General features: G+C 40.8%; 1 protein-coding gene across 3 annotated transcripts in view; it reads right to left on the bottom strand.

Annotated features, from left to right (window-relative positions):
• Positions 1–15257, bottom strand: part of lama2 (laminin, alpha 2) — a 152526-nt gene that overhangs the window by 87902 nt on the left and 49367 nt on the right. For all 3 annotated transcript variants that reach the window (XM_084030945.1, XM_084030946.1, XM_084030947.1), the window contains exons 14-16: positions 12969–13133; positions 3446–3550; positions 293–504 (exon numbers count right to left, since the gene is read on the bottom strand). In XM_084030945.1, coding sequence (XP_083887071.1) covers positions 293–504; positions 3446–3550; positions 12969–13133 — 482 coding nt within the window. The remainder of the gene's footprint in view (positions 1–292; positions 505–3445; positions 3551–12968; positions 13134–15257) is intronic.

Raw genomic sequence — 15257 nt, 5'->3', positions numbered from 1 at the left:
CTAAAAGACAGCTGCCTGAGAAACTCAACTCTGGGCAAGTTGTTTTGGTTTCACGAAGCTCAATCCAATATTTCTTGCTTGAAGCTGCTAGAGAGTTTACATTAGTAAACATATTTTAAGTTGGGGAGCATTATGTAATGGCTGTATAAAATAAAGACAATTACTTAGCTTTTCAAGAGTTAGAGTAACATAGTTGTCATTGGGACAATATCAACATAATTATAATAAAATTATTGGATGATTTGTTTGATTTTAAAGTAAAGAAAGTTGAAATGGCTGAGTGTGCTTCTACCTGTAAACAGCGCTGGGTTCTGTGCTATAAGAGGCCCGCACCATCACTTTGGTCACGCTGGACAACACAGACAGGAAATCCCTCCGGCTAATCGGCCGCGCGCTCTCCGAAACCAGGAAGTTCTCTGGAAGGAGAGCAATGTGATTGGTGCGTGGGGAGGACGGGTACACCGGCTGGCCAAAGCGCCTGTCAATAATCTTGATCCCGCCTCCCTGAAAGAGAAAGAAGAGAAAATGTTTCACAATTTGTATTTTCGGTTATATTTTTTGTCTTCTTCTTTGTTACAATTATTATTCCATAAATGTAGACAGCAGATATCCTCCAGGACATAAATACAGTGTGACACAAAAAGGACTGTATTCAACTGATGCAGGAAAAAAAGAGCGTAAGACTAAATGATGTGTCATTAGGTAATGAGCTTCAGTTTTTATTGACATTTTGAATGGACTGCATGCAAAGTGAATTGAGCCCAGGCCTGGTATCTGACTATCTACTTGTTGAGAACAGATCAATGGCATGTAACGGCTAACGCAGAGTGACAACTACTGATGGAGAGAGAGAGAGAGAGAGAGAGAGAGAGAGAGAGCCATGCCAATAAGCCATTAAATAAAACGAATTGAAAGAGAGGAGATGGAGGGAGAGATAAGGAGACAGGAAGTAGCAGCAGGGCTGAGATAAAGATGGAAGGAAAGACACAAAGAAAGGAGGCAGATTGATAAGGAGAAAAAAAAAAGACAAAGTCACCTCAGAGAAAATTGTTTTCATTAAGTCTCTGAAAGACAGGCTTTTATCATCCATCTTTTATTGTCTCACTTCTATTTATCACACAGATGAAAAGACCACAACAAACGACAATGCAATAGGCCGCCTGTGGCTCTCAGCTCCCAAGCCCATTTGTTCCTTCAAATATGGATCACAAATATATAGTTTTATTTTGAAAGGGTCTGGCTAACGTCCCACCGCTGCTGGACACTGACTTTTTAATAAAACATGATTTAAAGGAGAACATTTACTTGAGAGGTGCTGTTCATCAGGGTTCGGCACACAATACACGACACACACAATACCTGTCAGTGAGATCAATTTGGTTTTTGGTGTTTTTGTGGAATTTCTTTGGGGATAAAAACCTGACAGAGCAGTGAGAGCTTTTTATTAGTTTCCATTTCTTGGAAGCCATTTCTGGAGGGTTCTGGAAGAAGCATCCTGTGCTACTTGCAGAAGAACTCGAAGTATATTTGCATATGTTAACATTAAAATAGGATTTGGAATACATTTAAAACCAATTCATCTGTTGTTTTTCGACAGAATGTGAAACTAGATGCAGCACACTGGTTGTCGCTCTTATGAAAGAAGGCTTGCTATTTTGGAGGTCTGATAAAGTGGGCTGGATTCAGAGAAAGACATTGCAATCAACAAAGCTGTACAGACAAATAAGAACAGAGAGATTATTGTCCATTCAGCTCCCACACGCTTATAAGCCGCAGCTTCTCCTTTTGCTTCACGAAACAATATCACAACTTGATGCAGATATGCAGAGTCAACAGTCTCTGAGAGAGACGGTGAAGTTGGAGCTGACAGTGTGTAGGTGGTTTATTATCCTCATCATTTGGAGAGGCATTTTGTTGACGAGGGGGCCGACACTTGTCCTCCTCTCCTCCCAGTCTGTCGATCTGCCTGACACGTCTTTAAATAACACAAGCTCATTGGTCTTCGACTATACAGCTCAGTTGTCTTTCCTTTTGTTTTTCACTTCACTTTACTTCACTTTCTTCTCTTCTTCCATCCAACTCACGTCTTTCCTTTTTTACTTCCTCACATTTTTCTTTATTACCTACTGCCCTTATTTTATTATTATTATTATTATTATTATTATTATTATTATTATTATTATTATTATTATTATTAATAATGATATTATTATAATATTATTATTATTTATATATCCCTTCCTTACTTTCTTGTTTCCCCTCTTTCGTTCCGCCCTTCCTATCTTTTTAATTCTGTCTTCCTTCACTGTTTCTTACTGTCCTTGCTTCCTTGCTTCTTCCCATTCTATCTTCCTAGTTTCTGCATAAATGTGTGCATTTTTAATGGCAGGTTCAGTAAATTAACTCTATAAAAATACTCGTTATACGTTTATGTCTCAATTTAATTCTAAAAACCCATCTTTGCAGAAAACTCATTTATCTTTTGATTTTTTTTTGCCATAAGTGCATGAGAATTCAATTTCAACACATTATTGCAACTTATTACAGATGTATTTATTTATTTTTTTCAAATTAAAAATTCCTCTTCTTTAACACATCATTGGTCATTGGTAGAACATTTACGAACGATTACGTGTGTGTGTGTGTGTGTGTGTGTGTGTGTGTGTGTAATAATGGATAATGCCTGCAGCTGTGAGGATATACACACACACACAAACCTGCTTAAGTGCCTTAAGTGTTTGTTTTTTGTGTACTGTACACACACACTAATACACACACACACACACACACACACACACACACACACGTAATCAGAGTTCTAAACAGTTAACTAATAGTGTTGCTGCTTTGCTTATTGCTGCCATACATCATATCACAACCTGCTCATTATTAAGACATACAGAGAGGAGAGGGTGAGACTCTCTATCTGCATTTTTTATTGCTAAGTTCAGCATTTCTCTTCCAGCTGTACTGTCGCTCTGTGTGTGTGTGTGTGTGTGTATGTGCGTGTGTGTGTGTGTGTGTGCTTTTAACAGCTTTTATTTGCTGCTTCATTTACTGGTCTTCACTAGTGCAAAAGTCAATGGCTCGTATATGAAAAGATAAATAATGCTGCAATAGATAAACCCATAGGGATTTACAGAGGGTTTCCTTCGGTTATGGCCATTTCCTCCCACACCAAAAACACATACGTTTTAAATGTTAGGAACACTCCTGGTCAACTAACTCGACCATGGTGCCGTACAGAGACCCGGAGCTGATTCCAGGGCTCGTCACTGCTCAGTGTCTTCTGCAATCTCCCACATTTACAGACAGAGCTTAATAAAGCACTGCCTTCAATATCAAAACCTGACATATAGCGTATTATATATTGTAGGATATTACATATAGATATATGGTTAGACAGTTCTTATGTATTATGCATGGTGCATGTTGGAAATCGTACCTCTATGACGAGGTCAGGTTGGGAGGTCACTCTATCGGGCATTTGTTCTTCTTGGTCTTTAGTATAAGACACAGCGTAGACCACACTCCCTCCATAGGCGGAAAGCTGAGAACAGACCAGGACAAAGAAACAGAGATTAGTAAGGTCATGTGATTTTCTAAATAACAAACATAACTTGAACATAAATATCAATATTCAATACACTCCATATCAACAGGAGGCATATGAAGATTAAGAAGGCACGTGGAAACAAAGGAAACTCAATTTAATGTTTTGAGATGGTTTAACTTTTCTTTCTTTCTTTTTTAAAAGTAACATGTGCAACAAAGACTGGCTTGATTTACAAATATGTCTTGTTTTCAAAAAGCTTCCGTAACATATTATACAGCAAACATACTGGCTAGTCTAAAAAAAAGAAACCTAGTCTGAATTACAAAACAATCCCACTTATTGCATATTTTGTTCAAAAATACATTTTTTTTTGTAGATAGCTAAAGTGTTATAATGTGACAAAAATGCCATTCTCCCGTAAACACCGACTACTCCAACAGCAACACAACAACAACTGCTTCTACTAATGACAGCTTATCCCTAAAATAGATTTTTAAAACGATCCAAAAAGTAAGGAGAACAAGGATAAGCTACAATCGTTGTTGTCTGGTGTGTTTTCAGTGCAGTGTTTCTGTCGAGTCCGCCGAATGAGGTTTAGCTGAAGAAGCGCTGCGTCGGCATGATCCTGAAATTTATTATTCTGCTCCAACCTGAACAGTAAAGGGTGGGAGAGCAAGATAATAATGCCACCATAAAAACACAGACAGGGGGACATTGAGGAAAAGGGGGGAGAGGGACGAAGAAATAGAGCCAGAAAGACAGAGAGACAGAGAGAGAGAGAGAGAGAGAGAGAGAGAGAGAGAGAAAGAGGGAGTAAGAGGTGGGCTTAATGCCTCTATAAACCTCCTCCATTCTACATCATTACTCTCGGTTCTTAAACCAGGAGGAGGAATCACCCATTTCACAGCTGACTGAGAAGACACACACATACACACTATAGTGGAGGTGTACTTGGGTGTACTTTTTATTGACTAACACTTATTTTCCATCTAACCCCATTTGCTGATTTGGACTCTAGAAGACAGTAAAATCATAGTTTAAACCCCACACTACGCAGCCTACACATAGCAGACACTTGTGCTGCACGACCTCCACTGGCTCATTTGCTCTCTCTCTCTCTCTCACACACACACACACACACACACACACACTGGACTCAGCATTCATACTTAAGTCTCTTACACAGGAAATAAAAGGCAGGTTTATTCCGCCGCAACAAAACAGCAGAATGACGAAAGCAGAAGACACTACAGAAGAAGATATTTTAGAGACTTGCCAGAGCCACAGTGTTTCAGTAACGCTAACAAATTGTGCATATTATGTATTGTGACAATGGAGCAGAATACATGTCACATAGTGTACTGGAGATTCATTGAATAAATGTATACAGGGCTCCAGACTAACTTTTTACATTGGTTGCACTGGTGCGCCTAACTTTTTCATTAAGGTGCACCAGCACATCATTTACGTGCACACAACATTTTATATGCAATAATACATGTTTTACACCTTTTCTTTACAGTACTCATAGACACTGGTAATTTCTTAACACATGATGTAAATGACAATAAACAGGAATTAAGTTGTTTTTTATTAATGTCGGTGAACCGAGACCGACTGACAAAACAAAAAAAAGTCACATGGAACAACATTAGCATTGTGTTTCTGGCCACCTGGTGACTGTAAGCACAATATTCACTCTTCTTTTAGCTTTGCTTTGGTCTCCACCAACTCCTGAGAGAAATGTCTGGCTCTTAAAACTGCTAAATGTTCCGTTACGTTCACCTAGTTGACTGCTTTCTGGAACATCTTTTGAGATTTGTCCGGTGAGGCTGGGAAGTGCTGGTTTAGGTCTGTAAGTGCTCAACAGGTTTTTTGCATAAAAAACTGATGTGCATGCGGCGCTTGTATTTTCAACGTTGCTATGTTCGGTCACCACTCGGCGGCATAGGAACTGAGACGCACAAGAGGAGGCTCTTACGTGTTCTTGAAAACCTTTGAATTGATGGAACTTGCACACATTTTCATGGATGTGTCTCTGTCTGCATTTAGAATCCTTTAAAACCATTGACATTTCTCAGAAAATGCATTTGTCTGACGCATCCACTCAACCTGGACAACAATCAAACGCTTTTGTAATGGCAAGCCGAAGACCCATCTCTACCTCGGGGTATAGGAAATAAAATAAATACAACACAGGCAGGAGAAAAATCCAACAGAATAGCACAGCGGGAGAGGGAAATTGTGGGAGAGGAGAGGGGATTTATGGGGAGTGGAAACGGAGGAACAATAAACACTCAGCCACACAGCTACAATAGACCAGTAGATCAGTGGGATCCCCCTGGGAGCTCCGTAAGCTTGTTATTAACTCTATCAGTGGGCAGAATGAGGAGACGAAGGCATAATCCTCCCTGTAAAAACCCTAATCAAGTCCCAGACACAATCTACACTTTGTCATGGCCATGAGTACGTCAGTTCACAAGTCATTCAGCTTAATATGTGGGGGCAAGAAAAAGCTACATAATCCCATATCACAACAGGAATATTTACGGAAGGGGGGAAAAGAGAAGACATTCAACTAATAGGTTGTTTAAATGGGAATTTTTTGTTTTTTTCCATTCAGTATTTTTAGTGACATAAATGTCTTTGCTACTGTTTATTAGTTAAAGTGAATAGAAAGTGGAGGCACACGGCAAGGCAAGAGAGTAACCAGAGGCTAGAAATGAGAGAATTGAGGAGGAAGAAAGGAGGAGAGAGAAGTAAAAACAGATGGGATAAAGGACAAAAGGAAAGAATAAAAATAAGGGGTTGGGGGTTGCAGACAGGAGAGGAAACAAAGGGATTTTTAGTTTTGAGATTTAATTTGCTGCCTAGGTTAAGGAGTGGGTTTGTTATGGAGCGAGAAGAGGTGTGAAAATGAGTCACTATCAATCTTAGTTCTCCTCCAGGGTTCCCACAAGAGCTCTGATGAAGGATTTTACCAAAGATTTTGATGAACTACAAAAATATTAGTCATTCCATTACTTTGAATACTGACACAACTGCTGCCAAGAGCATCACTTTATCTGACTAAAACGGAAGGACTCTTTGTCCATCTGTCCTTTGCATCCACTTCCCTTGGAGTGCTTCTTTAAAGTTGGTGTAATTTGGACAGCGATAGCTGGGGTGGCGCTTCAGGGCGCTGCATTGAAATGGACTGCAGTTCACTTTTGCTGCTGGATCCTTAATGTAAACGCTACATGAAGGCTGGATAACGGATGCAACAGAACATCAGAAGACATGGTTGTGTTTTTCAGGGTCTAATTCAGTGACCCCCGGCAAACTTACTTTACTTGAACCCTTTCTCCAACTGGAAAATGTTGATTGGCAGTGGTAGGAAAAGTAATCAAAAATGTTTCTAAATAAAAATAGAACTATTGTTACAGCAGTCCTGCATGCAAAAGTTTACTTTCAGTCAATTATTTTTTCCTATTGTGATTATCAGCACAATGTATTTTAAAATCAGTTCAAGGTGAAGCTTTCAATTCCAATACGAGTGGTTTGAGAGAGAGAGAGAGAGAGAGAGAGAGAGAGAGAGCGAGAGAGAGAGACAGAGAGCTGAAAGCAGCAAACCCACAGACCAATGATTCATTGAGTCCTGAACAGGTATGTTTGAAACCGAGTCTGGTGGTGTAGAAGAAAAGGTACAGTACTAGAATCAAAAAAATTCCTCTGATTGTCGGACTTCAAGCCAATACTTTAATTGAAGGCTATTAGCATGCAATTTTCTTTTCTTTTCTCTCGCCGACTCCACCGAGCTATCTGGCGCCCCCAGAGAAACGCGTTTGCCAATCTGAGTTTGTACGCCAGCTTGCTGTCAGAGTACAAAAGCAAACGGGTTATGTCGTATACTCCAGATGGACCAATAGACAGTAAGAATGCTGGCCACCATCTGACCTTGTGTGTTTGTGAGTGATGTATGTTGTTATAAAAGAAACCAAATATAGTCTTCATACCGGAGCTGGGTTTGTTCGGTTCTACATCTTCGAGGACATAGTCTGTGCAGATTAGCCTTTTTGTTTGTGCTGCATCATGTTGGTGGAACAGTATCCTCGAGGCACATCATGCCTTCAGGATTCGCCTTGAAAGTGAGGTGCAGGTGAGTAATGTAAAGGTGCCCACGATCTGGCTATTATTTCATAATTCCAGATAGAAAATTATAGGACAAAAAACTTAAATAAAACGTGTAGTTGTGGCTTCCATCTTGAGCTTCTGAGGATGCTTTTGGCATCCTACGGGTAATTATATTATGAATAACGCTTTTGAGAAATGCCTCATAAGCTCAAACATTTGATTCCACACAGTCTCTCCCTGAAACCACCTCTTGGTGTTTTTTGGGTGGTTGGTTTTACATTGACTTAGTATTCATGCAGTTTCTCCAGGCCAGGAGAATGTTTTGGCAGCTTGCAAACAGTGGAGGTAAAGGAATTCTCCAGAATAGCTCTAGGCCAAGGGGGTCCTATTTTACTGCTTGCAGTGTGTTTGGGTTGGGGGTCAGTCAGGAGACGTGAACCCACAGTGGGTGATGGCAGATAGGAATGAGGCCAATCTATTGTCAGCTGGGTGCTCTGCATGGGGTTTGCCCGCTGACAAAGGTTAGGGGTTACAGCCGATTCCCCAATGAGGTCTTTCAGATGGAAGGCTGCTGATGTTCTTGATTAGCCCATAGACACTTACATAGAGTTAGCAAATGCATCCATTATCCCCCGTGTACTTATTGGTGAGGTTTGGGTCAAGACTATTTGATTATGATTAGGTGAAACAACTTCCAGGTTGCAAACTGCATTTTTCTCGACAACTGGTCATTTTATCCCATTCCATCATATGGCTGACGTTTAGTCGGAACAGAAACGTGTATATGTAAGGAGAAGGAAGCAACATTATTGAGTTTGGAGGTGGTTATATGCAGGACAGTCACGACAGTTATCCCTGCAGGTGGCGGGGGAATGTAAGGTCAGCAGGACTCTCTGTATGCACACCTCACAGGAAAATGACTAAGAGCTGCTCAATTATTTGCTTCCAGCCTCTCAGAGCCGATCAATTATTGTCCTGTACTTCCACGGCTCGCTGGCTCTTGAAAGTCAACTCCAGCACCTTGCTGTGTATCAGACTTGAAGTGACAGACGCTGGCAGAATGACACCCTGTATTGGTGCAGATCCACCTCGGAGGCTTGGATCAACATTGTGATAATTGTGTGACAGTAAACACAACAACATCAGCCTCTATCAGCCTCCACACACTGCTAGGGTACAATTTGCGGAAATTAGATTTCATTATGGAAGCTGTTCAGCACAAAACCGCACTTTTCCATTATTTCTACACACATTTTGACAGACAGCAAGTGTTGCAACTGTTGCGCTCTCCAGAAAAAGCTAGAAATATCTTCTTTATTTCTCGACACACTACACGGTACATTTTGTTTGACATGAATTATGCTTTTGTAACGAAAACATCGAGTCGAGATTGCAATGATCATTTATGTTGCATTACCGGAAAGGCAAAGCAGGCGTGATGATTTTCTTTTTTTCTGAGCCAGGGATTGCCGCGCGCACTTTCCAGGAACACGAATGTGTGTGAGACCAAATTATTGGGTTGATGAAGACTGGAACAAAACCACTGTGATTGATGCAAAATGCACCTTTTCAGCCATGTAAGTGAAAAAATAAAAATTGAGATGAAGGCAGAGAAGAAAAAAGCGAGGAAATGGAAGGGGAAAATCCATCTCATGCAATCAAGACCAGATTAGGATTGTACACAAACTACTCTACACAGTTTTCTCTGTAATAAGTCACAGCTCAGCTGTTTGGTAAAAGCTGATGTTCCTCCTGTGTATTTGGCAGAAAAGGTGAACTATTTTCTTCCACAGAAGTATTAGAACACTATTAAGTCTTCAGATTCAATTCATAGCCACAGCGTTTTCTGTAGCAGATTATTATTGTGTATTACTTCTTCATGGGACAATATGGAAGACGGACATTTTCAACAGTAATAGAAAGTTGGGGAAGGTCGAGGCAGAGTCTGGGAAGGAGTTTGGATGAACTGTAACATGAGGTGAGCTGTGTGTTTGTATGCTTCTGTCAAGTTTCAGCGTATTTGGAGCTTTCTTTCATCAGCTGTCAGTAAAGGATGTGTCTCCCCTTTCCATGTTCATCCATCATCCGCTTTATCTCCCTGCTTCAACCTCCCAGCATGCTCTCTTCCCCTCCATCTCTGTCACTCCAGTTTTCCAAATGATGAGCTTTGCTTGTCTTTGAAGCGTTTGTGTGACTGTGAATCTGTTGGTAAATATGCGTATGAGATGGATACAAGGAGATGAGGGTTTGACTGCTTTTGAAAGATTGACAAAGTTGCTGCAAGTGGATATTTTCTTTGGCTATTCAAAATCTTTATATGTGATCAGCTTCCTGGTCTCATTTGTCCCACAACAGTTTTCTAATGACCGGAAAATATGTTTACACTTCTCAGTGGTGGGGTCGGCGCTGTCTGGGGTTGGGGGTCTGGAGGATCCCCTAGTGGAGCGTCTCACTGGCGCTGGCTGGACCTTGTCTGGAGCATTTCTGCTGTAGTCTTTTAACATCTAAGTGTACAACATTTTTGAAGGTCTGGGGTCCACCCACCACAGTCTCCCAAAAGCCTGTGGGAAATGCTACTAATTGTCCTGATCATGTTATAGGCTGACAAAGCTCCAGAACATCTACTGAACGGACGTTGAGGTGAGACTATTTTTTCAGTCCTTGAAGTGCTCAAAACAAATTATACATCTTCATTTTCCGGGACGCAAATTGTCAAGAAGTATTATTGAGTTGCCAAAAAATATGTTTAATCAACCAATTAAAACAATTAGAAATGAGAGAAACTACAGAGGGAGGCGAGAATATTCTGTAGGGTTCATCACGACAAACCTCCTTCACATATTAATGTGTTTAATTCTGTTAGAGTAAGTTTGAGTTTGGAGCCAGTTAAAAGTGTCTGCCTCCTCTGCATGATATGCCCGAAAGTTAACAGTCTTAAAGTATCACCCAGAAATCTTAAAAACAAGCTTTAAACATGCAGAGCACTTCATTAAAATAAAAAACTGCTCTCTCATAGCTGCAGCATCGTGAGTTTATATTTGGCTCTTTTGCACTGATCCCTACTTAACTGCCAAATAAACCAGAAACGCAGCAGAAACCTTCTTTTAACAGAGCGCGCTTTAATGATATTAATGGCTATCCTAGTGTATGAGCAGTTCCTGGACCGATGCAGGCGATGAAAAAACCCCAATGAGCAACAGTGGAAGAAGCTTCTGGACCAACGAGCATCCACGGAGCGCACTGATGGGCCAATGAGCATCCTTGGCATTAATGATACAGGAGGTCATGCACAAGAAATAAGAATCTGATCGCACACATTTATACTCTTATATATCCGCTGCTAGTTTGTCGTTACGCACACAGCCTGTCACTTCCGATGACACGCTAACATGACAAACCACTGTGTGTGTGTGTGGGTGTGCGTGAGTCGCATTGTCAAGTCGCATGGCATCTATCTCTGCAACAGGATCACAGATTGAAGCAAAGAATCGCTTTTTCATACAGCACTCGCATACTGCTCCTAGCGATCTCACACACACACACACACACACACACACACACACACACACACACAATGGTAATTTGTTTGTTTCCAATGTTTGGAGGCATTCGGTTCTGCTCTGCTGTCCCTAATGCCTCCAAAACACATCATTATCTGACTTATGTAGACCCTGGGAGTGTGTGTGTGTGTGTGTGTGTGTGTGTGTGTGTGTGTGTGTGTGTGTGTGTGTGTGTGTGTGTGTGTGTGTGTGTGTGTGTGTTTGAATGAGAATGTGTGTTCCTGTTTGTGTGCGTGTGCGCTGAGAGAAAAACAGTTGATTATCGAGTTCAACAGGCGAAACACTGTTTACCCTGAGAGACACAAAGCGAGCGAGGGAGATATGGAAAGAGAGAGAGAGAGAGAGAGAGAGAGAGAGAGAGAGAGAGAGAGAGAGAAGAAAGCTTGGGGGAAGTAGAGGGAGATGATTTAGGAACAGGGAGGTGAAAAATGGGAGTCCTGGAGAGACAGAGTGAGAGTCAGAGGAGCAGACCAATGAAGAAGAAGCAGGGATGGAGGGATGGTTAGAGGGAGGGAGGGGTGGAGGATCAGACAAAGAAGTGAGATGACAAGCCAAGCCTGCAGGGTGTGAAGTAATGAAATTCTGTGGTATATTCCTCTAAGCCATGACACCCAGACAAACATCACAGTCAGTCTGTTGTTGTAGTAGGGCAACAACTCGACTTCAGAAACATGGACTGCAGCTATTTGCCAGCTGGAGTGATAAAGTCTAATCGTGGCTAAGGAAAAAAAGCCACGGCGCAAATTCAATCGCTCGACATTAGCAGGAGCAGATACAGAAAAGCAGTAAACTATTGGAGAATAAGGACATTTCTAGATATGTCAGCTTATCAATATGTATTTGTTTACCTGAGATACAGTTTAAATCATGCATGCCATAGGATGACAGTGATATCTTTCATATACAGGGAATAGATCGGATCCGTCTCACACCGGTCTAAAAACACTTATTTTTAAAGAAGATTATTGTTCTTGATACTGTTTCATAGCGGTGTTATTCAATTGTTACCTTTATTTTTGAGGCAGAATTTGTGTAGGGGGATCAATTAATAAAATGGCAACATAGTCATTAAGTGCAATATTTGTTAAAAGGTGAAATGTGCTTCAAAAATACCACTTTATGATTAGATATTGTTGTGTTGCTGAAATTATCACAACATAATAATTTGAATTTCTTTTTTTATAAAAATGAGAATAATGACAAAAATAATCATACCCTCATATCGCAACAAAATAATAACAAGTAGAATTTTTTTTCTATTGTTCAGCCCTAATTTTGTGTGTTACTCAGTTGTGAATGCCCTGAAGCATTTGCTAGCCACTCAAACTGTATTTTGACTTCATTCTATGCTTGTATTTTATTTTTATTTTTTTAAACTAAGTAGTAATTCACTGGTAGTTAATGCTGTGTCTAAACATATTCCCTAGTCGCCAGCGTGGGTCTCAACTGCACAGGAGAATCTACACAAGAGAGCCTGTCAAAGTAAAAACGCATCCTTGATTACTGTGCCGTGAACTCATCCAATTGCAAACATTAACACATGGTAGCAGCTGAGTACAGTCCAATAACTAAATGTCCACTGAAAGTGAAGCGAAGAAGGAAAGGATGCCTTGCTCGATGGGAAAGGTTTCCATAAACGAAGCAAATTCCCATGTTTCGCCTTTGAGAAAATCTCATTCTGATATGATGGCAGAATATTAAAGCAGCATGCTTTGATATGTACGTATAAGTGACTATACCTTGTTTCCTAGGAACAGTCCTGGAGCGTTCCAGTAGTAGGCGGAGCCAAGCTCATCCACCACATCTGAGTGTCGCACGCTGAGATATGGAGGCGTCTGTCTGTGGACGGACCACACACTTCCTCCTGTGTCTCCGACCAAGTGCCAGCCTGTCAGAGTGGTCTCCTGCAACACAACATTCAGCAAGGAAAGTTAGAAGAGTTACTTCCATCTCCATCTGCTGAGAAAACAACAGTTCTCCTTCCTATATCGACAGAGAAGGAGATATTCAGTATTAATAGCATGTGTAGCATTATATATAAGAACATCACACAAAGCTCAGGTCGTTCTGGTGTTATCTTTCCACTTGTTATGGTAGGTTATGTCAAATAGAGGTGTCAAGAGAACAATTGGTGAAATGATCTCAGTGTCATTTTTAAAAGTACATTCTGATAAAAGTCACATTAATGCTTGCCGAGCACAGATGTTGTGCTCGCTGGCAGCAGACCGGCAGCATCTGACGGCAAACATATTATCACCAGTCGCCAGTCGTGTCCAATGTGAAAGGACTTTATAATCTGACAAGCTCTGCTCATAATGCCAAGATGGTGGTCATGCTTTGATGGAGACCCCCGCTTTAATAATAACTTTGCTTCTGTTCTATAACCAATCTCTTAGTTTTGCAAAACAACAGGAGGCTCTTTAGCCCACACATCAACACTTATTTGAAAACGATGGATTCAATTGGTTGGGATTGGGATTCAGAATTAATAACAAAGGGTCAATTTATGATTGGATTGTTTCCGTAAACCTAAACTTAAATTCACCTTTGAAGCGCCACAAATCAAAGTAAACTGATTGAGAAATGTCAAATGTGGCAGATCAGGTTGTGTCAACAAAAAAAGATCAACTCAAGATGTGTTCAAAGGTTCTGTAAGTCGCATTTCAGCCAGGGAGCAACTGACGCCTCGGAAGAGGGGTTTTTTTCTCAGCTCCTGAAGGGTTGACTTTCTGTGTGTGTGTGTATGTGTGTGTGTGTGTGTGTGTGTGTGTGTGTGTGTGTGTGTGTGTGTGTGTGTGTGTGTGTGTGTGTGAGAGAGAGAGAGAAAGAAAGACAGCCAGACACACATCTGCCGTTGCAATTAACGTGACCTTGGCTTCCCCTCTTGAACACACACACACACACACACACACACACGCACACACACTATCGGTGTCTAAATCAGAGCTGTCATTCTGTCAACGTCTCCTCTCCCCTCCTCTCTCACCCCGCCTGTCAGTCAAAAGCTGTTTTCCTCTTTTCACCTCTCTCCTCCACCTCGCCTCTTGTCTTGTCTCCATCCTTCGTCTTTCCAGTCTTGTCCCCTCTCCCTTCTCTTCTTTCCTCCTCTCACCTCTTTCCTCCTCATTGACACTCTTTTCTCTCACACCCCCACCATACTCCATCCACATCCTCTCTTCAATCTGTATTTGGTTACGATTCGCCTTTGCTTTTACACTTTATGCCGTTCTGTGATTCACTATCGCAAATTAACGCATAAGTGAGTGAATTTTATTACATTTGAGATGACTTTAGAGTCTGCTATTCTAAAAACTGATTACAGAACAGATTAATTTATTATTTTGTGCCCTGTGTCAGATGTGTTCTGCACCTGAAGGATATTTATCAAAGCTGCGCACCAGTGTGGAAGAGTCGTTTTCCTGTCACCAGAGAAACTTCTCTCCATTAATCAGGGAGGGATTTTTTTTGTATGTGTGTGTAATGCAGGGTTAGGTTTTGTGCAATTTATGAAGGTCAGTTTTGTGATATTGTTTGATATCATTCCAGTGTGGGAATCTTGTTTAAGAAAGAAAGACTTTAACTGACTGAGGAAAATCATGCTATACTTTTGAAAGCTCCAGAAAGGCTTTTTCAACTAATGTTTCCAATGCCCAGAATTAACTTTAAATCTCAAGATACACACATGTACCATGGACTTAAAGTCATGCAGCACAGAAAGGTTACGTATGGTATTATGGTACAGAAAAGCTGCAGTCAAAGCTGTCTGGTTCTTGATTGGTTGGTCCACACTAAGGACTATTTCAGATTGGTTAAAGCACCTATTCTAAACCAGGTTTTGTGGTCTGAAGAGGTACTGCCAAATAAAAAGATGTCATATTTGGTCATTTAGAAATGTAGTTATTTTTATGTGTTCAATATCTTTTGTACAAATTAAGTTTGTATCAGAAAACCTTCAACATGAGACGAGCAGTTTCAGTCGAAAATTCCATTGCTATAGCAACCAGGAAATTTTAGTGGCAAATCTTTAC

The sequence above is a fragment of the Eutrigla gurnardus genome, assembly GCF_963514095.1.
Source record: "Eutrigla gurnardus genome assembly, chromosome: 16".
In the NCBI taxonomy this organism is placed as follows: domain Eukaryota; kingdom Metazoa; phylum Chordata; class Actinopteri; order Perciformes; family Triglidae; genus Eutrigla; species Eutrigla gurnardus.
The sequence above is the reverse complement of the archived record's forward strand: the minus strand, read 5'-3'. Positions and strand labels throughout refer to the sequence as shown.